The sequence below is a fragment of the Taudactylus pleione genome, unplaced genomic scaffold (genome assembly GCF_031769625.1).
Source record: "Taudactylus pleione unplaced genomic scaffold, aTauple2 ptg003137l, whole genome shotgun sequence".
In the NCBI taxonomy this organism is placed as follows: Eukaryota; Metazoa; Chordata; class Amphibia; order Anura; family Myobatrachidae; genus Taudactylus; species Taudactylus pleione.
This window is the reverse complement of record NW_028287496.1, coordinates 1,102,573-1,126,856: the sequence shown is the minus strand read 5'-3', so window position 1 is coordinate 1,126,856 and position 24,284 is coordinate 1,102,573. Positions and strand designations below refer to the sequence as shown.

Genomic DNA, 24,284 nt, shown 5'->3' with positions numbered 1-24,284 from the left:
CTGTATAAGGGGGACCACTACTGGGGGGTACTGTATAAGGGGAACTAATGGGGGCTGTATAAGAGGGACCACTACTGGGGGTACTGTATAAGGGGAACTAATGGGGGCTGTATAAGGGGGACCACTACTGGGGGGTACTGTATAAGGGGAACTAATGGGGGCTGCATACGGGGGACCACTACTGGGGGGTACTGTATAAGGGGAACTAATGGGGGCTGTATAAAGGGGACCACTACTGGGGATACTGTATAAGGGGAACTAATGGGGGCTGTATAAGGGGGACCACTTCTGGGGGTACTGTATAAGAGGCACTACTATGGGCCTGCATAAGAGGGACAACAACTGGGGGTACTGTATAAGGGGAACTAATGGGGGCTGTATAAGAGGGACCACTACTGGGGGTACTGTATAAGGGGAACTAATGGGGGCTGTATAAGAGGGACCACTACTGGGGGTACTGTATAAGGGGAACTAATGGGGGCTGTATAAGAGGGACCACTACTGGGGGTACTGTATAAGGGGAACTAATGGGGGCTGTATAAGAGGGACCACTACTGGGGGTACTGTATAAGGGGAACTAATGGGGGCTGTATAAGAGGGACCACTACTGGGGTACTGTATAAGGGGAACTAATGGGGGCTGTATAAGGGGGACCACTACTGGGGGGTACTGTATAAGGGGAACTAATGGGGTCGGTATAAGGGGGACCACTACTGGGGGGTACTGTATAAGGGGAACTAATGGGGGCTGTATAAGAGGGACCACTACTGGGGGTACTGTATAAGGGGAACTAATGGGGGCTGTATAAGGGGGACCACTACTGGGGTACTGTATAAGGGGAACTAATGGGGGCTGCATACGGGGGACCACTACTGGGGGGTACTGTATAAGGGGAACTAATGGGGTCGGTATAAGGGGGACCACTACTGGGGGGTACTGTATAAGGGGAACTAATGGGGGCTGTATAAGAGGGACCACTACTGGGGGTACTGTATAAGGGGAACTAATGGGGGCTGCATAAGGGGGACCACTACTGGGGGGTACTGTATAAGGGGAACTAATGGGGGCTGCATACGGCGGACCACTACTGGGGGGTACTGTATAAGGGGAACTAATGGGGGCTGTATAAAGAGGACCACTACTGGGGATACTGTATAAGGGGAACTAATGGGGGCTGTATAAGGTGGACCACTACTGGGGGTACTGTATAAGAGGCACTACTATGGGCCTGCATAAGAGGGACCACAACTGGGTCATGGCATACTGGGGGTACTGTATAAGGGGAACTAATGGGGGCTGTATAAGGGGGACCACTACTGGGGGGACTGTATAAGGGTCACTACTGGGGATAAGGTGCAAATGGAAAGTAATGTTCAGAGTGACAATAAAGGGGTGTGTCATGTTGACACGCCCCATTTTTAAGTGACCACGCCCATTTTTCGCTGCGTGAGCATAGGTATGGGGGGGGGGGGGGGGGCTCCAAATACCCTAGTTACACCACTGCTGGAGAGAGTAAATCTGTCCATTATTATCATAATGTCTTTAATGCTTCTGCTCCAGAACACAGGCTCCGAGGTGAGATCCTGGCTGGTCCCAGACAGAATGTATTTGCGTCCCTAGTGAGTGGGGCGATTGCTGCTGCCAGAATTGGGATCTCTCGTGTCTCCTGTTGATAAGATTAACACTTTCATTGTGTTTCAGATCAAAAGGGAAAATCTGGAAGATGAACTTAAAGAGAAGACAACAGAGTCTGAACTTTTCTACAACCGTGGGCTCTGAATGCTGCCGCAGACCGCCGGGATCTAGTGCCGAGACCGCGGGACGCAGCTTAATACTGGGATTTCCCAAACGCCACAGAATAAAGTGAAACTCTCAAACTGTAAAATGCAAAATAACTTGGTTCACACTTTAAGTCCGGACATTAATTTATTTTCACCTACAATAAATGCGTCTTATCTTTACCCTCAATGTCCCATGAAGCGGTCTGTCTGAGAATGGCGCAGGGCATACATTTATACCATCTTACATGGCACTGAGCCATGCCACCTAATCGCACCAATAACTACTGTCTGTGAGGGTCAGAACAGGCCAAGTTTGTTGGATATAATTAGTAGGACAAATGAGCGGCCCATGAAGAACAAGAAGCTCTGGATCTGGAAATCCTAAAACTCTGGCCGGGTACATTAAGTCCTTTTCAGAGGAGATAAACAAGTACTCTTCCTGTCTACAATAACATAATATATATATATTAATATGATTAATCACCGCTGACCCAGCCTTTGGCAGACGGTGGGTTCTTGGGCTGGCAAATGTCGTCATCGCGTCACTTCCTGCTCTGCTGAGGTTCTCCTGGTACTTTCCTGGTTCCCGGGTCCCTATGGGTATGAGCCCGGCCTCCCGTCAGGTCAGCTGCATCTGCTCAGCCACAGCCAGGTGGAATAAGAAGCTCTCTGTGGCCGGAGGGAATTTCCTCTGCTTCAAGTTCTCCAGGCTTACGGATGGCCGGTCGCTGTCCCTGGTCACCTCCGCAAAGGAGGACAGTATGGAGAGAATCTCTTCTGTCTTCACAGACACATCCTGCCAGGAGGAAACCATGTAACTCAGTGTCCTGTGCGTCTAACACGGAACCCACAGACACATCCTGCCAGGAGGAATCCATGTAACTAACATCAGTGTCCTGTGCATCTAACACGGAACCCACAGACACATCCTGTCAGGAGGAAACCATGTAACTCAGTGTCCTGTGCGTCTAACACGGAACCCACAGACACATCCTGCCAGGAGGAAACCATGTAACATCAGTGTCCTGTGCGTCTAACACGGAACCCACAGACACATCCTGCCAGGAGGAAACCATGTAACATCAGTGTCCTGTGCGTCTAACACGGAACCCACAGACACATCCTGCCAGGAGGAAACCATGTAACATCAGTGTCCTGTGCGTCTAACACGGAACCCACAGACACATCCTGCCAGGAGAAAACCATGTAACATCAGTGTCCTGTGCGTCTAACACGGAACCCACAGACACATCCTGTCAGGAGGAAACCATGTAACTCAGTGTCCTGTGCGTCTAACACGGAACCCACAGACACATCCTGCCAGGAGGAAACCATGTAACTAACATCAGTGTCCTGTGCGTCTAACACGGAATCCACAGACACATCCTGCCAGGAGGAAACCATGTAACATCAGTGTCCTGTGCGTCTAACACGGAATCCACAGACACATCCTGCCAGGAGGAAACCATGTAACTAACATCAGTGTCCTGTGCGTCTAACACGGAACCCACAGACATCCTGCCAGGAGGAAACCATGTAACTAACATCAGTGTCCTGTGCGTCTAACACGGAACCCACAGACACATCCTGTCATGAGGAAACCATGTAACTAACATCAGTGTCCTGTGCGTCTAACACGGAACCCACAGAACTAGGGTGTCATGGGGCCTCATTTAGCAAGGATCGCAGTTGCTTATAAGCACGCTATCTGCCGATTAATTTGCACTGCGCGTGCGCAAACCAGACTGCGCTCGGGACTGCGATCGCAGAGGGTACGCAGAGCCACGGTAGTGTAAATGACAGGTACCGTTTGTGGGTGGTGACGGGGGGTGGTCAGGTGAACGCAGGTGTGCATAAATTATCCACTGCGATACCGGACGCCGCCTGAGGCCTCATAGCGTGCGCTGCAGTTAGCAATTCCTGAGTGAGGTCTGACCTGCCTTACCTGTACGTATGTTACCTGTACGTATGGGTCCCATGTTACTTGATGTTACCGATTGTTTCGCTAAGTTGGCAAAGTATACTGATGTAAGGGGAAGTGTCAGGCTGTGATCGCAATGCGAATGCATTTACATATCATCGCTGATATTAGTGACTGCGCTGCGTGCGTATTAGCAGAATAGCGATCCTTACTGATTCAGGCCCCATGGTCAGGAAGCTCTCAGGACAGCGCTGTGATATTGTGATGGAATAATCTGCTGTAAGTGAGGTCTCTAGAACAGGGGGCGCAACATCAGAGTCCCAGGCGTTGAGGCTGTTGCAGAGCTGAACGGACGCCATTTTGTGCGGCATATCTTGTGTGAATGTGCACTATGAATACTCAAAAAATAAGCGCACAAATATACACTTAGGGGGTGGGAAGGGAAAGTTTGGTAAATGCCGTTCTCACACTAATGCAGACTGGGACGTGGATGTGTATGTGTGTATATGTATATATAATATGTGTGTGTATATATACACATGCCTGATGGGAGGGGTGGCAGTAAATCGGGCACATTTGCCCCCGCGCAGAGCCGGGCATATCTCTAGATCAGTGATTCCCAACCTCTGTCCCCAAGGCACACTAACAGTCCTGGTTTTAGTGATATCCATGGTTAAGCACAGATGGTTAAATCAAAATAACTGATGTACAAATTAAGACACTTGTGCTCATGCATGGCTATCCCTAAAACCTGGCCTGTTACTGTGCCTTGAACCCCTGCTCTAGATGCATAAACCTCTGCTTCTCTGCCCAATAACTCTATTTTTCCACACACTTCACTTTCTAATAACGCTCAGTGATTTTACTCCACAGTGTATCCTTAGATGTGTCTAGAAGCGCATGTAATATAACAGTGTCCTCTGCAATAACCACAGTACTCTATGGGGGAATGTTCTATACAAGTGACACTAAACCTGTATTTGCCATCATGCTGTGCAGGATCCATCTGTCCCTGGTCCCTTGGCCGCGCGGGGGCTCGCTCTCAGAACGCTATACCTACCGGGCCCATTCCAGGGATCGTCTGCGGAGCATAATCCATTGCACTCCCTTCCTATATGTGCTGTACCCTGTGCTCATAGAGAGGGTCTCACACTGTGGGTGGGGGATGGAGACCTCTCCTCACCTTTATAACCTGGCTCTCGGATTTATCCGGATCTTCCGCTGCCTGAAGTATCAGCTGCCTGATCTCCTTCCGGAATTTACCCAATGGCAGAGCCTCTGCAAGAACAATAAGCAGCTCTCACATGATCAGGAGCACTTACCACATCCTGTGATCACATGATCAGGAGCACTTACCGCATTCTGTGGTCACATGATCAGGAGCACGGACCGCATCCTGTGATCACATGATCAGGAGCACTTACCGCATCCTGTGATCACATGATCAGGAGCACTTACGGCATCCTGTGGTCACATGATCAGGAGCACTTACGGCATCCTGTGGTCACATGATCAGGAGCACTTACCATATCCTGTGATCACATGATCAGGAGCGCGGAGCACTTACCACATCCTATGATCAGGAGCACGGAGCACTTACCACATCCTGTGATCAGGAGCACTTACCGCGTCCTGTGATCACATGATCAGGAGCACTTACCACATCCTGTGGTCACATGATCAGGAGCACTTACCTCCCTCCCCTTAGAATGTAAGCTCTCACGAGCAGGGACCTCTTCCTTCATGTGCTTCTCTTTACATTTTCTTCTACTCTCTACTCCCCATTAGGGCACCTAACACGGGACCGCCAATTCCCGGCAGCTTATTGTGAGTGCTTTAATCACTATTTCAGCAATGTATAGAAGTTGTGTCCTTGTCCTGTACTGTAATGTACTGTATGTTACTTGTTTCTTGTTCACCTATTAGTTCTATGTACTATGTAAGGCGCTGCGGAACAATTGTGGCGCCATATAAATAAAGGATAATAATAATAACTTACCGCATCCTGTGATCACATGATCAGGAGCACTTACCGCATCCTGTGATCACATGATCAGGAGCACTGACCGCATCCTGTGATCACATGATCAGGAGCACTGACTGCATCCTGTGATCACATGATCAGGAGCACTGACCGCATCCTGTGATCACATGATCAGGAGCACTGACCGCATCCTGTGATCACATGATCAGGAGCACTTACCGAATCCTGTGATCACATGATCAGGAGCACTTACCGCATCCTGTGGTCACATGATCAGGAACACTTACCACATCCTGTGGTCACATGATCAGGAGCGCGGAGCACTTACCACATCCTGTGGTCACATGATCAGGAGCACTTACCGCATCCTGTGATCACATACTCACAGCTGTACACCAGGGGAAGGGCATATGCCAGCATTAGTATATAGTCACATACACACGGCTGTACACCAGGGGAAGGGCTGACACCAGCATTAGCATATAGTCACATACACACAGCTGTACACCAGGGGAAGGGCTGATACCGGCATTAGCATATAGTCACATACACACGGCTGTACACCGGGGGAAGGGCTGATACCAGCATTAGCATATAGTCACATACACACAGCTGTACACCGGGGAAGGGCAGTTACCAGCATTAGCATATAGTCACATACACACGGCTGTACACCAGGGGAGGGGCTGATACCAGCATTATCATATAGTCACAGACACACGGCTGTACACCGCGGGAAGGGCTGATACCAGCATTAGCATATAGTCACATACACACGGCTGTACACCGGGGGAAGGGCTGATACCAGCATTAGCATATAGTCACAGACACACGGCTGTACACCGGGGGAAGGGCTGATACCAGCATTAGCATATAGTCACAGACACACGGCTGTACACCAGGGGAAGGGGCTGATACCAGCATTAGCATATAGTCACAGACACACGGCTGTACATCGGGGGAAGGGGCTGATACCAGCATTAGCATATAGTCACAGACACACGGCTGTACACCAGGGGAAGGGCTGATACCAGCATTAGTATATAGTCACAGACACACGGCTGTACACCAGGGGAAGGGCTGATCCCAGCATTAGCATATAGTCACAGACACACGGCTGTACACCAGGGGAAGGGCTGATACCAGCATTAGCCTATAGTCACAGACACACGGCTGTACACCAGGGGAAGGGCTGATACCAGCATTAGCCTATAGTCACAGACACACGGCTGTACACCAGGGGAAGGGGTGATACCAGCATTAGTATATAGTCACATACACACGGCTGTACATCGGGGGAAGGGCTGATACCAGCATTAGTATATAGTCACAGACACACGGCTGTACACCAGGAGAAGGGCTGATACCAGTATTATCATATAGTCACAGACACACGGCTGTACACCAGGAGAAGGGCTGATACCGGTATTATCATATAGTCACAGACACACGGCTGTACACCGGGGGAAGGGCTGATACCGGCATTAGCATATAGTCACATACACACGGCTGTACACCGGGGGAAGGGCTGATACCGGCATTAGCATATAGTCACAGACACACGGCTGTACACCAGGGGAAGGGCTGATACCGGCATTAGCATATAGTCACAGACACACGGCTGTACACCAGGGGAAGGGCTGATACCGGCATTAGCATATAGTCACATACACACAGCTGTACACCAGGGGAAGGGCTGATACCGGCATTAGCATATAGTCACATACACACGGCTGTACACCAGGGGAAGGGCTGATACCAGCATTAGCATATAGTCACATACACAGGGCTGTACACCGGGGGAAGGGCTGATACCAGCATTAGCATATAGTCACATACACAGGGCTGTACACCGGGGGAAGGGCTGATACCAGCATTAGCATATAGTCACAGACACACGGCTGTACACCGGGGGAAGGGCTGATACCAGCATTAGCATATAGTCACAGGCACACGGCTGTACACCAGGGGAAGGGCTGACACCAGCATTAGCATATAGTCACATACACACAGCTGTACACCAGGGGAAGGGCTGATACCGGCATTAGCATATAGTCACATACACACGGCTGTACACCAGGGGAAGGGCTGATACCAGCATTAGCATATAGTCACATACACACGGCTGTACACCAGGGGAAGGGCTGATACCAGCATTAGCATATAGTCACATACACACGGCTGTACACCAGGGGAAGGGCTGATACCAGCATTAGCATATAGTCACATACACACGGCTGTACACCAGGGGAAGGGCTGATACCAGCATTAGCATATAGTCACATACACACGGCTGTACACCAGGGGAAGGGCTGATACCAGCATTAGCATATAGTCACATACACACGGCTGTGCACCAGGGGAAGGGCTGATACCAGCATTAGCATATAGTCACAGACACAGGGCTGTACACCAGGGGAAGGGCTGATACCAGCATTAGTATATAGTCACAGACACACGGCTGTACACCGGGGGAAGGGCTGATACCAGCATTAGCATATAGTCACATACACAGGGCTGTACACCGGGGGAAGGGCTGATACCAGCATTAGCATATAGTCACATACACAGGGCTGTACACCGGGGGAAGGGCTGATACCAGCATTAGCATATAGTCACATACACAGGGCTGTACACCGGGGGAAGGGCTGATACCAGCATTAGCATATAGTCACATACACACAGCTGTACACCAGGGAAAGGGCTGATACCAGCATTAGCATATAGTCACATACACACGGCTGTACACCAGGGGGAAGGGCTGATACCAGCATTATCATATAGTCACAGACACACGGCTGTACACCAGGGAAAGGGCTGATACCAGCATTAGCATATAGTCACATACACACAGCTGTACACCAGGGGGAAGGGCTGATACCAGCATTAGCATATAGTCACAGACACACGGCTGTACACCGGGGGAAGGGCTGATACCAGCATATAGTCACATACACACGGCTGTACACCAGGGGGAAGGGCTGATACCAGCATTATCATATAGTCACAGACACACGGCTGTACACCAGGGAAAGGGCTGATACCAGCATTAGCATATAGTCACATACACACAGCTGTACACCAGGGGGAAGGGCTGATACCAGCATTAGCATATAGTCACAGACACACGGCTGTACACCGGGGGAAGGGCTGATACCAGCATATAGTCACATACACACGGCTGTACACCAGGGGGAAGGGCTGATACCAGCATTAGCATATAGTCACATACACACGGCTGTACACCGGGGGAAGGGCTGATACCAGCATTAGCATATAGTCACATACACACGGCTATACACCAGGGGAAGGGCTGATACTAGCATTAGTATATAGTCACAGACACACGGCTGTACACCAGGGGAAGGGCTGATACCAGCATTAGTATATAGTCACAGACACACGGCTGTACACCGGGGGAAGGGCTGATACCAGCATTAGCATATAGTCACAGACACACGGCTGTACACCGGGGGAAGGGCTGATACCAGCATATAGTCACATACACACGGCTGTACACCAGGGGGAAGGGCTGATACCAGCATTAGCATATAGTCACATACACACGGCTGTACACCGGGGGAAGGGCTGATACCAGCATTAGCATATAGTCACATACACACGGCTATACACCAGGGGAAGGGCTGATACTAGCATTAGTATATAGTCACAGACACACGGCTGTACACCAGGGGAAGGGCTGATACCAGCATTAGTATATAGTCACAGACACACGGCTGTACACCGGGGGAAGGGCTGATACCAGCATTAGCATATAGTCACATACACACGGCTGTACACCGGGGGAAGGGCTGATACCAGCATTAGCATATAGTCACATACACACGGCTATACACCAGGGGAAGGGCTGATACTAGCATTAGTATATAGTCACAGACACACGGCTGTACACCAGGGGAAGGGGTGATACCAGCATTAGTATATAGTCACATACACACGGCTGTACATCGGGGGAAGGGCTGATACCAGCATTAGTATATAGTCACAGACACACGGCTGTACACCGGGGGAAGGGCTGATACCAGCATTAGCATATAGTCACAGACACACGGCTGTACACCGGGGGAAGGGCTGATACCAGCATTAGTATATAGTCACATACACACGGCTGTACACCGGGGGAAGGGCTGATACCAGCATTAGCATATAGTCACAGACACACGGCTGTACACCGGGGGAAGGGCTGATACCAGCACTAGTATATAGTAATGCCAGAGCAGAACGGAAGCACCGCCAGGCCTAACCAGACCAGAGTGACAGTGTGTCCGCACAGCCAATGACCTTGAAAGGCACCAGCACCATCGCCAGATGCCCCTCGCATAGCGTCCTCACAGGTATCACCCGCCGACCGCCATTCCGAGAAACCCTGGTCGTGACAGTTGCACTTTAAGTTTTGTTTACATTAATTCTGACACTGACTTCCTGTTTCGGGGCATTCGTGCCATCTGTGCATCGCATGACTTCCGGTCCGGACACTGAGGTGATCCGGACAATGTCGGTGTATGCTGAGTTGTTTTGATGCACCCATTCAGGTTAGCATGATGTGGGGACGCACTTCTGGTTCCGGAGCTTGCGTTTTAGGCTGTGGAACGGAGCACATTTGGTCGGGATGTACACAGCATCCAAACACGCGGGCTGAGTGGCTACTTAAGGAGACCCAGGTAAGGAGGTTAGTTGATGCTATTCCTCTGACTAACCTGCTTCTGTAGGATGTTTTGATGGCACAATTGTATGTCTTGAGAAAGGTCTGTTTGACCGAAACGTCGACAGTTGGGAGATGTAAGCATTAAAATCTATTGTGACTCTGGTGAGTGCCCCTCTGTCCTTTGTGATTTATCTCTATATGTTTGTACCGGGAATGGTGCCAGCGGGGAGCACCCCGACTGCTGACAAGCAGTGGAAGTTGTGAGTGTGGACTATTTTTTTATATTTTTTTATATATATATATACACACACACACATATATATACACACACACACATATATATATATATATATATATATATATATACACACACACACACACACACACACATATATATATATATATATATATATATATACACACACACACACATATATATATATATATATATATATATACACACACATATATATATATATATATATACACACACACATACTGTTTATACTGTTAATTAGTGCTGCTTCAGTGGCAGCAGGCCGGCAGCAGAATAAGGGGTGGAGCTTAATTGCGGGCCGCGGCTATGTTAAAAGATTTTAAAAAAAAAATCTTTTCATCTTGCGGATGGTGTTGGGACAGAAGGCCTCATTCAGATGCGGTCGGAGGATGCAAGCAGTCGCTCAGAAACTAGGCGGCCACTTGCATCCTGACCGCCCGCCTCTGTTGCGGTCGTTAGGCTGTGGGTTTACACCCACAGCTCCAACGACCGCTCGGGTGATGGTCGCGATGGTCAGAGACCATCGCGACCATCGGGGCTTACGACAAGACCCTAGGGTAGGGTCTCACATGTCGTAAGCCCCGGAGAGCTTCTGGCTCTGTCAGAGCCGGAATCTCTCCACTGACATCACGAGTGATGTCAGTGGTGCCTCCCCCAAATGGTAGGCGTTTCCATGGGAATGCCTCCGTTTGGGCTGCCACCCCCCCGGCCCGCCTTCCAAATGGGGCGAGCTGTCAATCAACATCGACAGCTCGCCCCCTTTGGAAAGAGACCCGCTACGACCAGCGCTGTCGGTCGTAGCGGGTCTTACGCATGCGCACTGGCCAAACATCAAATAAGGTCCAGAGTGTGGGGGCCTCCTATGTGATGACCGCCCCTGTCGACCTCCCCATAATCCGGCCCTGACCCGAGGCACCCCTGCAAGTGTCCCAAGGCACCCCAGGGTGCCACGGTGCAGTTTGGGAACCACTGGCATACAGTATTATGCCACATTGCAGTGCTCCCCGATACAAATTATGCCAAATAGTAGTACCCCAGTACACATTCTGTACCTGACTTAGAACCATGCACAATGCAGATGATCATGTAGTTAAGTAATTTATTTCAACTACGCAAACTCCAAAATGTCTAAACACCCTACGGAGCATGCGGTGCGCACAGAAAAGGTGCTTTTGTGATGGAGACTCAGTATCAGAAATGCTGCGGAAAGTGATGAGTGATCCTCTGTGATGACTGGAAAGCAGGATAGAAATGCACAGAAATACGGTTTGTGTTATGGGAGTTACACGGGAGTGTCAGTGTACGCAGACGCACAGCCGCAGGCATAGGAGGCCATAGGAGAAACAGCACCTGCCATAGGATTGGTGTGACCGATGGTGGCGTATTACAGAGCGCACGGGCACTTGAAAGTGCGTTCGGTAGCACAGATGTACAGAAGGGAAACAGTTTTTAGAGACATTTGTATAAAGCCGCAGGTGGGCGACCACCAATAGACGCTGCTGCATGCGCTTCTACATCTGACTCAGAATCAGGCCCTATGCCACATTTTAATGCCCTGGAACACACTATGTCACATTGTAGTTCCCACTTCCCACCCAATCAGGCTTGCCTACCCTCCCGATTTGGTCGGGAGCCTCCCGAATATCGGGTGCCGCTCCCGACCCCCCGGAAAGGCAGGCAAGCCTCCCGGCTACCGCCTACCCCCCCAGACTACTAGTAAAAACCCCCGCTGCCGGGGGGCCCGATGACGCGATTCGCGTCACCGTGGCTCCGCCCCCTGCTTTACAATGCCTTTTTTCGGCATTGTGATGAGGGGGCGGGGCCATGATGACGCGATTGGGCGGTCACGCCCCCGGCTCCACCCCAAAAACAGCATCATAACTCGGCCACGCCCCCCACAGAATGCAGGCATTCAGCTCCCTCCCGGAAAGAGGGAGCTGAATCTCGGCAAGTATGCACCCAATACATATTATACCACATAGTAGTGCCCCAAAGCAATTTGACATCCTAGGGTCCCCGATAAACATCATGCCACATTGTAATGCCCACCGATAAACATTATGCCACATTGTAATATCCCCAATACACAATGTCAATTGTCACAATGAAAAGCAGAACCCACTTTATCTGGAGACTTTCTATATCAATCCAAGTTAGACCCCCCACCCACTCACAGCTGTTGTGGGACTAACTGAATATCACAATAGTTCTGCAGGGCATCAGCTGGAATGCCAGCTTGTGGCACACATCTCAGCCACTGACAGCAGTGAGTGTGGAGAAAATGGGTGGTTAAGGAAACAAGTTTAAAAGTTTGCCCTGAGGGTACCACACTCCTCGTGTCCGCAACAGGACGGAGCCACCCCCTTGGTCCTTGAAGCCGCTTTTATACTGCGGTGGGCCAGCTGATTCTCTGAACCGGCGACAGTGAAACCAGCAGAGCGTCTGAGAACGTTCACAACTGGAGCGTTAGCGAGGAACAGAAAGGACAAAGCAGCCCTATCTGCGCCACTTCACAGAGGGAAATCTAGCATGCCCACTGACTATGGCAGGGGTAGGAAACTAATGGACCAACAGGCTTGTTCCCACTCTGTGTCAGTGGGGTTCACCCTGGCAGCACAGCACCATCCTCTGTGCTCACAGAGCTGCCAATGCTTGTGCCAAAGCAAAGTAACTTATCTGCAACTGGATGGAGAGTAACACGGCAAGATCTTATTGGCTCTAACGTTTTCTATGGAACCCGCTCATTTTGAAAAAGTCTCTACCCCCCTAAATTGTGTAAAAGATGTGCTATAGTATATAATGGCAAACCTACAAACACATATTTATAAACGTAATATAAATATATATATATACAGTCAGGTGCATAAATATTGGGACATTGACAGAATTCTCATATTTTGGCCTCTATTCACCACCACAATGGCTTTGAAATGAAACAAACAAGATGTGCTTTACCTGCAGACTGTCAGATTTAATTTGAGAGTAATTACATCCAAATCAGGTGAACGGTGTAGGAATTACAACGGTTTCTATATGTGCCTCCCACTTTTTAAGGGGCCAAAAGTAATGGGACAAACTAAACAATCCTAAATCTAACTTTCACTTTTTAATACTTTGTTGCAAAACCTTTGCAGGCAATTACAGCCTGAAGTCTGGAACGCATAGACATCACCAGACGCTGGGTTTCATCCCTGGTGATGCTCTGCCAGGCCTCTACTGCAAATGTCTTCAGTTCCTGCTTGTTCTTGGGGCATTTTCCCTTCAGGTTTCTCTTCATCAAGTGAAATGCATGCTCAATCCGATTCAGGTCAGGGGATTGACTTGGCCATTGCATAACATAACACTTTTTAGCCTTAAAAAACTCTTTGGTTGCTTTTGCAGTATGCTTCGGGTCATTGTCCATCTGCACTGTGAAGCGCCGTCTAATGAGTTCTGAAGCATTTGACTGAATATGAGCATATAATATTGCCCGAAACACTTCAGAATTCATTCTGCTGCTTTTGTCAGCAGTCACATCATCAATAAATACAAGGGAACCAGTTCCATTGGCAGCCATACATGCCCACGCACTACCACCACCATGCTTCACTGATGAGGTGGTATGTTTTGGATCATGAACAGTTCCTTTCCTTCTCCATACTCTTCTCTTCCCATCACTCTGGTACAAGTTGATCTTTGTATCATCTATCCATAGGATGTTGTTCCAGAACTGTAATGGCTTTTTTAGATGTTGTTTGGCAAACTGTAATCTGGTCTTCCTGTTTTTGAGGCTCACCAATGGTTTACATCTTGTGGTTAACCCTCTATATTCACTCTTGTGAAGTCTTCTCTTGATTGTTGACTTTGACACATATACACCTACCTCCTGGAGAGTGTTCTTGATTTGGCCAACTGTTGTGAAGGGTTTTTCTTCACCAGGGAACTAATTCTTCTGTCATCCACCACAGTTGTTTTCCGTGGTCTTTTCCGGGTCTTTTGGTGTTGCTGAGCTCTCCGGTGCGTTCTTTCTTTTTAGGAATGTTCCAAACAGTTGATCTGGCCACACCTAATGTTTTTGCTATCTCTCTGATGGGTTTGTTTTGATTTTTCAGCCTATGATGGCTTCACTGATAGTGACAGCTCTTTGGATCTCATATTGAGAGTTGACAGCAACTGATTCCAAATGCAAATGTCACACCTAGAATCAACTCCAGACCTTTTACCTGCTTAATTGATAATGAAATAACGAGGGAATAGCCCACACCTGTCCATGAAATAGCTTCTGAGTTGATAGTCCCATTACTTTTGGCCCCTTAGTGGGAGGCACACATAGAAACCGCTGTAATTCCTACACCGTTCACCTGATTTGGATGTAATTACCCTCAAATTAAATCTGAAAGTCTGCAGGTAAATCACATCTTGTTTATTTCATTTCAAAGCCATTGTGGTGGTGAATAGAGGCCAAAATATGAAAATTCTGTCACTGTCCCAATATTAATGCACCTGACTGTATATGCTCCCTATATACAGTAGATTTCTAAAGATATATATATATATATATATACTGCAGTGCACCGGCACTCCCACACTCCGTGTCATAGGGCATATAGCCTAATACTTGCTCCGGTGCCCTCCAAGGGGGACAGCACCCCCAAAATGTATAAATAACAAAGGTCAGGCGGCACTCAGAGTCTTAGTACATACAATACCCTCACCAGAGGGTAAAACCCGTCTGGTGAGGGTATTGGATCTACTGAGACTCTGAGTGCCGCCTGACCTTTGTTATTTATATATATATATATATATATATATATACATACACAGTGTACATACATAAGTGTATATATTAATATTAGGAGTATATTATTAAACTTTCATAAGTAGCGAAGGCTAAGCCTGGCGCCTGCCCTGTATTATGTATAAAATGTGACTACTATACGTCAGCAGTCGGCAGCCTGGCCAGCAGGACTGACGGGCATCTTGACCTCACCTCAGTACCCGTGCTGCCAGGGACAGGTCGCCTTCACGGAGCTGCTGTGCTGGTGGATATACAGAAGGGGCCGGGGAGCTTCGGGATGCGGTGGTGGTGGGTGTCACGCAGTGATGTCACACGGCGCGCAGGTCATGGGCGCGTAAGCGGCACTGAGAGGGCTAACGAAGCCCTCCATGTGCCGCTATAATGTTTATGTATTTGCCTTGTGATCCGGGCAAGGGGGGAGGGGGGGGCTGTGGCCTAGGGATGGGGCCTGGATGGCTTCTGGCAGGCTGCTCTGTCTGCTGTAGGAGAAATAAATTCCTATCTATAGCTGCACATAATAGATGCTTCTGTCTGTGGGCCTTTTCTGATAGTGGGCCTGGAGCTGTAGCTCCATCAGCCCCATTATTAATCCGGCCCTGGCCCCGTCAGGCTGCAGGCTTGTCCTCAGACTTGGCAGGTGGACGTCTAGTAGCCCAGGCCTGTTTGGCCCTAGGCTTGGAGGCCTTGGCTGATGTCTGTTGCCGTGGACTGAACCGTGGCTGTGCCTTGAGGGCAAAAGGAACAAAAGGATGTCGTCCCAGGTTTTGTATTATAGGCAGATGGCAGGAACACCATCTTGGAAGCTGCCAAAGTAGTCACAATTTTATCTAACTCTGGACCACGAATAAGGGAGAGACTCCAGAGCCCGTTTTGAGTCTGAATCTGCTGTCCAGGAATGGAGCCAAACAATACGGTATATTGCACAAGGTAGTGTGCAACAGCGCTACATATGACACCAGGGAGCGTGCAACCACGTTACATATAGCACAATGTAGTGTGCAATGCGGTATGAAGTATGTGTGAAGTACAATGAACCCCCAATACCTTAGTATGTCAGGGTATAGTAGAAGAAAGGGAAAGGTATAAGCTGGCAGTATAGAAAGTAGAGATCAGCACTAGCACAAGTCACATAGAAACGCAGAAAAGAACATTACATGTCTGCAATGGGCACTATTATCAACTACACAGAGCGCAGTGGCTGGTAGGATATAGCGCTGTATAACCTGGCCCGTGGAAGAGGTATACAGGGAGACGGGACCCAGCATTTTCCAGAGACCTGTTTGCCTAATATGGCTGCCGCGCATCTCTGAGGGGGCGGAGGGTGAGGGAGCAGCTTAGGGAACACCAGGACCACAGTGGAATAGTGCCCTGAGCTGGGGGAGGGGCTGCAGGGAGAGCGCCTAACCCCCGGGTCCCCTGGCCTTTACAATATGCTCTGCGCCAGTATCGTTATGCCTCGGTGGTCTAGGGGAGTCGTGGGCGAGCCAGTGTCCACATCAGCGCCTCCGGTCTGTCTCCTGAGACTGCACTAATACGCGGGTCCCTGCGAACGGGGTTCTACCTTACCTGTCCCCTGGATTCTGGGCTTGGGTCCGTGAAGCCTGCTAGCTAGTCCCCCTCGGAGCCCCCCAGGAGTACCTAGCACAGACTTGGTGTCACAGCGCCGTGGAGGGGTGATGGGACGGTAGTACAGGCGTCTGGAGGACAGTCTGGTGCTGCTCGCTCTTCTGGTAGAAATAAAAATTAAATCAAATCTAAAAAATAAAAGCTTGGGCTGCATAAGGCAGCTCTGTTATAATGGTGACCCAGCTCCTGCCGAACACCAACGACACTGACGTGCCCTCAGGCTATGGGCGGGGTATAAGGGGAAGGTCCGGAGCATCCTGGGATGGAAAAGCTTTGCTGTTGGTGTCCGGTCCTCCAGGTCCCACCTACACCCCAATGTCTCCCCTGTGGACCCTGAAGAAGAAATATTGTGTCTAAGTATCCTACAACAGGCAAATTTGTACTTCTATTATATAAAGAGTCCAAATCAATGTAACAAAAACAATAGTACTTTCTTATTACAATATTGTAGGTAGCATTTTTGTAGTACAGTATTAAAGACCATTCAAAATATGATAAATAGGAATTTGGCATCTATAGAAAACTTTGTTACATGAAAATATTCTCAATATAACTAGCTTAGAGGAACAGAGAGAGTGCACACAATGGGCTCTGATTCATTACAGATCGCAACTGCAACAGCATACGCAATTGGCCGATTGTTGCGTTCTCAGCAAGCGTGTGCATTGCAATGCACATAAGCGATGGCTACACTGTGATCGCACCGTTATCACGCAGCGCAGGGTAAGCCATCATAGAGTGAGTGACAGGTTGTCAGCGTTTGGGGGTGTTGACGGGGGAGTGGTTGGAGAAACGCAGGTGTGCCTGTCCGTCTGAACGCCGTCGCTTGGCCGTGCATAAATTAGGTGCTATGACGGCATACACAGCTTTAGTACTCACTGCGTGCCACGAAGTTACCTGCTGTAATTGTGCGTGATGGGCCGATGTTACTCCATGTTCCCGATGTTTACGCAGGACGGCGAGGTATAACGGATGTGAGATAGCGGTGGTGGGAGTCCCTATGCTGGCTGGGTGATTCATTAGCATTTTTTTTTTTTCACATCATATTTATTGTATTTTTCATTAAAGTATACATTTAACGACAGTTGGTTCATGTCTTAGAATACAATTCTTTAACAATGTATAATCAGCCATATAAAATAACTCAGTGAAATTACCTGCATATAATACATAGCTAATCTCAGTCTTGTCAATCCTGGCAAGACAGCAACCTGTACCAATATTTAGAATTTTATACAGAAATAAAAAAAAAGAAAAATGGAAGCAATGACAGAATATAATGAGATAGTATTATTTAAAGAAAATAATATTATATAACTTAAATACAATAATAAATAAATAATAAAAAAGGAAGGGACACATACATACATCTGTCACATACATATAAGCTAGCAAAGTAATGAAGGATGGACAATTGAACGGAGATTAAATATCTCCTTTTGATATTATCTTATAAAAAGCAAATTCTTTGTTATGTAACTTCTATACAATTTTTATACATATACCACTCTGTCGAATCAAAAACTGTAAATATTTGTTTCTGCGTTTCTGAAGGTAAATTGTCGATATATGGTCCCCATTTACTATAAACCTTTTTTACTCCCTTCTCTATCTCTGGAATAGCTGACTGTCTATCATTATACAATACTCTCAGTAATAATTGAGTTACTTCTGATAGTTTAGGTGATCCATGCGATATCCAAGCTCTCAGTATTGTCTTCTTTGCGACTGTTACTAGAATAGTCAAAAAAGGCTTTATATATTTTTTTCCCCTCTGCTTCTAGATTCCAAGACAAAAAATTTGCACCAAGAAAGACTAAAGGGTCTAACTTAAAATGTGTTAAAAAAGTATTGTTTATGAAAGTAAGTACTTTATTCCAGAATCGTTGGATATATCGACAATACCAGAAATTATGAACAAATGTAGCTTTTTCCCTTCTGCATTTCGGACACCTGTTTCTGAAGATATATAACGACTCCTTTGATGCTGGGAGATATATGCCCTATGGACCGTTTTTACATGTATGTCTTGGAGATCAGAGGAATGTAAAGTACTCAATACATCTTCATATTGATCAATTAATATCTCCGCCTGGACAAAAGACGGTATATCTGTCTGCCAAGCTTTAATAGTATTTTTCCATAAAATATTCCTATTAGGACGTATCAGATCTATATACAAATATCTAAGTTTGTATTTAGTTTGTTTAATAAATGATAGTAGAGACATCAAAGGATCCGTTTTGTCAGGAGATAACATAGCCATTGGTATTGATGCAATAAAATGTTTCATTTGAAGATAGGCATAAAAAAATTGTTTAGTGAGACCGTATCTATCTTGTAACAATTGAAATGGTAATATTCCTCCCCCTGGATCAAATACATCAGCAGTAATTTGAATATCTTTTTTAAGTAAGCGTAAGTATACTGCATTTTCCAGTCCCGGAGTGAACAAGGGATTTCCCCCAAATGGTATCATATTGGAATGCCTAGGATTCCTTCCTAATTTCTTATTTATGGCCCACCATGCATTATACGTATCTCTAAACATTATATTACTAAATAGGTGTGATGGTACTTGAGCTTTCGGGGTATGTAGTAAGGCACTAGGTGAAAAAGGAGTCAAAAGAGCAGCGTCTAAGGCCACAATCGTAAAATCATTTTAATTTAACAACCAGTCTATTATATATCTGAAAAGTATTGAATGAGAATACTGTAATAGATCTGGTAATCCTAGTCCTCCTTCCGTGCGTGAAGATTGTAATTTTGCACGGGCAATTCTAGATTTCCCTCCTTTCCAAATAAATCTCTGGAAAGCAATGTTTAGTAATTTTATATTTGAATTAGATAATTTCAGTGGAATCATCTGCATTATATATAAGAGTTTAGGAAATAGTATAGCCTTGATCACCGTTATTCGTCCTAAAAGTGAAAGGGGTAATAAGCGCCAACTATCCAATTTTTTTATAATATTTTTTATAACTGGGGTATAGTTAAGTTTATACAATGAGGATAAACATGAGGGAATATAGATACCTAAGTATTTAAATTGTGTGGTAACTATTTTCATACTTTGCAATGGTCCAGAGTCAGGTAAAATGAATGCGTCAGTATTCAAGGGCAAAATTTCACTCTTATCAATATTAATCTTATAACCGGAAAACTTTCCAAATCGTTCTATTATTTCAAAAACTACCGGAATAGCATGTTGAGGATATGACAAAAAAAGTAACATGTCATCTGCAAATAACGCTACCCTTAAATCTATACCTTTTATTACAATACCTTGAAAGAAAGGTGATTGACGCATAGACAAAGCCAGAGGTTCTATTGCAATTGCAAAGAGCAAAGGTGATAAGGGACACCCCTGTCTTGTTCCTCGAAATATGAAACGTGGATCTGACAAAAACCCATTACATAATACTTGAGATGTGGAGCTAGAATATAATATTTTTAAAAAATCTATAAATTTTGGTGGGAAACCGAATCTACTTAATGTGTCAAATAAATGGGTCCAGTGAATCAAATCAAACGCTTTTTCAGCGTCTAAAGTCAGTATGGCCTTTGGTATATTAGTTGTAGAATTTTTACTGTGATGTAATACTGATAATACCTTACGAACATTTACAACCGAATTTCATCCAATTATAAATCCTGTCTGATCGCAATGTATTATAGAAGGAAGTATATATTTCAGGCGTTCTGCCAAAATTTTTCGATAGTAACTTGTAATCGATATTTAATAAAGATATAGGCCTATAAGAGCCAGGGTTGGATAGATCCCTTCCCATCTTTGGAATTACATTTATCACCGCCGAATTAAAATAAAGAGGTATATTTCCCAAATTCAGAATTTTGTTGAATACCTCAGTCAGTATAGGTGTAATTTTAGGTGACATGAGCTTATAAAATTCTGCCGTTAGGCCATCTGGGCCGGGAGCTTTACCTATTTTCAATCCCGATATCGCCCTTGAAACTTCTAGTTCCTCAATCTGCGATACTAAGACATCACTTTGTTCTTCAGATATATTTGGCAAATGTAGATTTCTCCAAAAATGTAAAGACTCAGAGGCGTCAGAAGACGGCTCTGAATAAAGATTTGAATAAAAGTTTCTCATTGTTAGTGCTATTTGTGCATTGGAGTTAGTCAATTTGCCATTAGATAAGCGTAGTGGGTGTACCATCATCCTTGGCCTCTGTCCTTTCAATAAATTTGTTAATAAACGATTAGATTTGTTCCCAAATTTATAGAATCTGTGTTCTTTTCTAAAGGAATAATTAGATTCCATCTTAATGAATAAATTATCAAAATGGATTTTAGACTCTAAATATTTAGTTTCAGTATATGATGTAGGAGAAGTTTTATAAGTTTGGAAAGCGTTTGTTAAAGTTTGTTGTGCCTTAAGGTAATCTTCAGCTATTGTTTTTTTTCTCATAGACGTATATGAGATTATATTCCCCCGTATAACAGCCTTAGAGGCCTGCCAGAACAATATTGGGGCATCGGAACTCGATTGCAAGTTATTCAATCTATATTCTTCCCATGCTGACTCCACTCTATTACGAAATTTGATGGATTGAGACAAGAAAGAAGGAAATCTCCACGACCGATAAGAACTTTTTTCCCCTATTATCTCTATGTCTAACCAGACCAGCGCATGGTCAGACAAACAAATGGGCTCCATTTCTACACGTGAGATCCTCAGCAATAAGGACGAGGATGCAAACATGTAGTCAATTCTAGACATAGTACCATAAGCAGCCGACAAACAAGAAAATTCACGATCTGTGGGATGAAAGACCCTCCAAGTATCTAGTAATTGTAATTGTTTTATAAACATAGGAATACCTAGTTTTGGAGTACTACTTCTACCCATTTTCGGAAATTGTTTGTCTAGTTGGGTCGAGGATGCTAAATTGAAATCTCCACCAACAATCATAGGGACATTTGTATAAGGACTAAGATCAGCTATCAATTTTTGAAAAAATGATTTGGAATATACATTGGGAGTGTAAACATTACAAAAAATAAATCTTTGTTTTTCTATCAGAATATCACATAAAACAAATCTTCCCTCACGATCAATTTTAGTAGATCTCAATTCTATCTGCAAGTGTTGTTTGTCAAGTATTACTACTCCTCTGGCCTTTGAGGAGTAAGGGGCTGAAGCAATAACTTTCCATTTTAATACGTTTAACTTGAGAATCTCACTAGGGATCAAATGCGTCTCCTGTAGGAATATCACATCCAGATGCAACTTATTTAAATACAATACAGTTTTTTTACATTTTTGTGGAGAATTAAATCCACCGATGTTCCAGGATCCTATTTTGAAATTAACCATTGTCAATGATAAAAATTTGTTTAACCATATGCCACTCAAGAATAATTGTAAGCATGTATATGTCAATCCGTAGGTACATAACAGACAGCACATTAATAAAATAAAAAAAAGAAATGAAAGAAAAAAGGAAAAAACAATCATCTAAAACATAATCTAATGAAAAACAAACAAAAAGACGAAAAAGACGAAAAAGAAATAAAAACAAGCAGAGATATATACTTGATATACACATTGACAGCTTCCGATAGATATATACCAGTGGAATCAACCACTCACTCAAGTATTTTACTATCATGAACTGCGCAATGTGGTCTTCCGGTTGAAGAACGTAATCTATACGTCCTCAAAATAGAGACTTTTCACTTTTTTCATTAACTCCTAACCAACACCGTCTTTATCACAGTATTACAAAAGTGACTGCAATGACAAACATGAAATATATTTTGCAATATATAATATATTGAGGAATAAAACATAAAACATATCTCAGAATTCTCCATCAGTACTCCAAACTGATGAAATAGTTATCATCTTGGATAATATGTGTCTAGAACATGTCACATAATTCACCAGCAAGTATAACTACAAATTATTCTGAGCTTTGATGTAGATAAACTTTACCAATAGCACTAATTTAGTTATGCACACAAGGGAGAAAGTGAGAGTATTCCCTCATAAACATAGTTCAAGTAGATCCTGGCGAAAGAGAGGGTCTGCGATCATCTTCTAATTCCTTCAAGTATTCCTCGGCATCAGCAACTGTGAGGAAGTCAGTAAATGTCGTGCCCTCATACAAACGGAGACGTGCAGGATATAAAAGCGCACATTTTTTGCTTTGCTGAACAAGACGCGCACATAATGGGGAGAATTCTCTTCTAGCTTTGGAGAGTTCAGCAGAATAATTATGAAAAATGAAAAGTTTGTTTCCTTCCCAAAATAAATTACGCATTTTACGTGATGCAATCCAGAGTGTCTCCATATGTAGGTAATTCAGGCTTCGAAATAATACCACTCTAGGCCTGGATCAGTCAGAGTTACGCTGAGGTCCCACACGATGAACTCTTTCTATTATAATGTCAGCACATTTATCTTGCGCAGTAAGCAACGCAGGTAAAGTCTTGCGAACAAAATCTGCCAGGTCAGCTCCTTTTATCGATTCAGGTACACCGACCACTCGGAGATTATTGCGGCGTGATCTATTCTCTAAATCATCCACCCTATTCCACAGTCGGTTATATGTTTTTGTGACTTTAGCCACTGATTGCTTCATCTCCTGCACATCATGAAATATTTCCCCCATTCGCTGCTCCGCCTGCGAAACTCTGCCTGATATCTGGGCAATCTGATGTTTAATATCCTCTGTCTGGGCCTGTAATAATGGGTTAATGGCCTCTCTCACCGCCTGAACTAATCACCCATATGTAACCGGAGTGTCCGCTGCAGGTAATAATAAGTGCTCACCCTTATCTCCAGAAGTCAGGGAGCTGGTGGAATATTCAGAAGTCTCCTCTGTAAACTGCGCAGGAGAAGAATCTTCCTGCTCTGCACTCGTAGCGGTGGACGGCGCCATCTTGTTTTCTGTTCGGCACTTCTCTTGCTTTTGCCTCTGCTGTTTAGTCGGCATGAGAGGGAGAAAATATTTCTCCATGCAGCGCCCAGCTCTCCACTTGTGCAGGGTTCTCACTACGGCCAGTTGTAGAGGCTAAAATAGCCTTGTAAAAGGTATGTTGGACGGGTGGTAACGGAGCTGTCTCTATAAGCCGCTTTCCATGCGGCAGCTGGAACTGGAACGCATTCATTAGCATTTATTCGCAGCATTACTGCGTGCAACCGTCAACAAAAAAATGCCCAATTCCACTTGTTATGGGCGGAATTGGCAACTATGGCCACTAGGTGTCAGCAGTTCC

General features: G+C 45.7%; 2 protein-coding genes across 2 annotated transcripts in view; one reads left to right on the top strand and one right to left on the bottom strand.

The window, feature by feature from the left end:
- The window catches only part of SFXN4 (sideroflexin 4), a 92,863-nt gene extending 89,743 nt beyond the window's left edge, over positions 1-3,120 (top strand). Inside the window, exon 14 of the mRNA XM_088466457.1 lies at positions 1,702-3,120. Within this exon, the coding sequence (XP_088322583.1) occupies positions 1,702-1,779 (78 nt within the window). The 3' untranslated portion in view covers positions 1,780-3,120. The remainder of the gene's footprint in view (positions 1-1,701) is intronic.
- DENND10 (DENN domain containing 10) lies at positions 2,401-24,025 on the bottom strand. The gene is made up of 3 exons (XM_088466428.1): positions 23,839-24,025; positions 4,886-4,980; positions 2,401-2,577 (listed from the first exon to the last, which is right to left on the bottom strand). Exons 1-3 carry the CDS (start codon positions 24,023-24,025, stop codon positions 2,401-2,403), a joined length of 459 nt encoding a protein of 152 aa, XP_088322554.1.
- Between the last annotated feature and the right edge of the window lie 259 nt (positions 24,026-24,284).

Bases quoted from the DNA above. Each gene is read 5' to 3' on its own strand.
- DENND10 (XM_088466428.1), bottom strand. From the start codon at position 24,025: ATGGAGAAATATTTTCTCCCTCTCATGCCGACTAAACAGCAGAGGCAA. The intron at 4,981-23,838 runs GTGAGCACTTAT...TTGTTCTTGCAG, and splicing joins CCTGACTTCTGGAGATAAGG to AGGCTCTGCCATTGGGTAAA. The intron at 2,578-4,885 runs GTGAGGAGAGGT...TCCTCCTGGCAG, and splicing joins CCGAGAGCCAGGTTATAAAG to GATGTGTCTGTGAAGACAGA.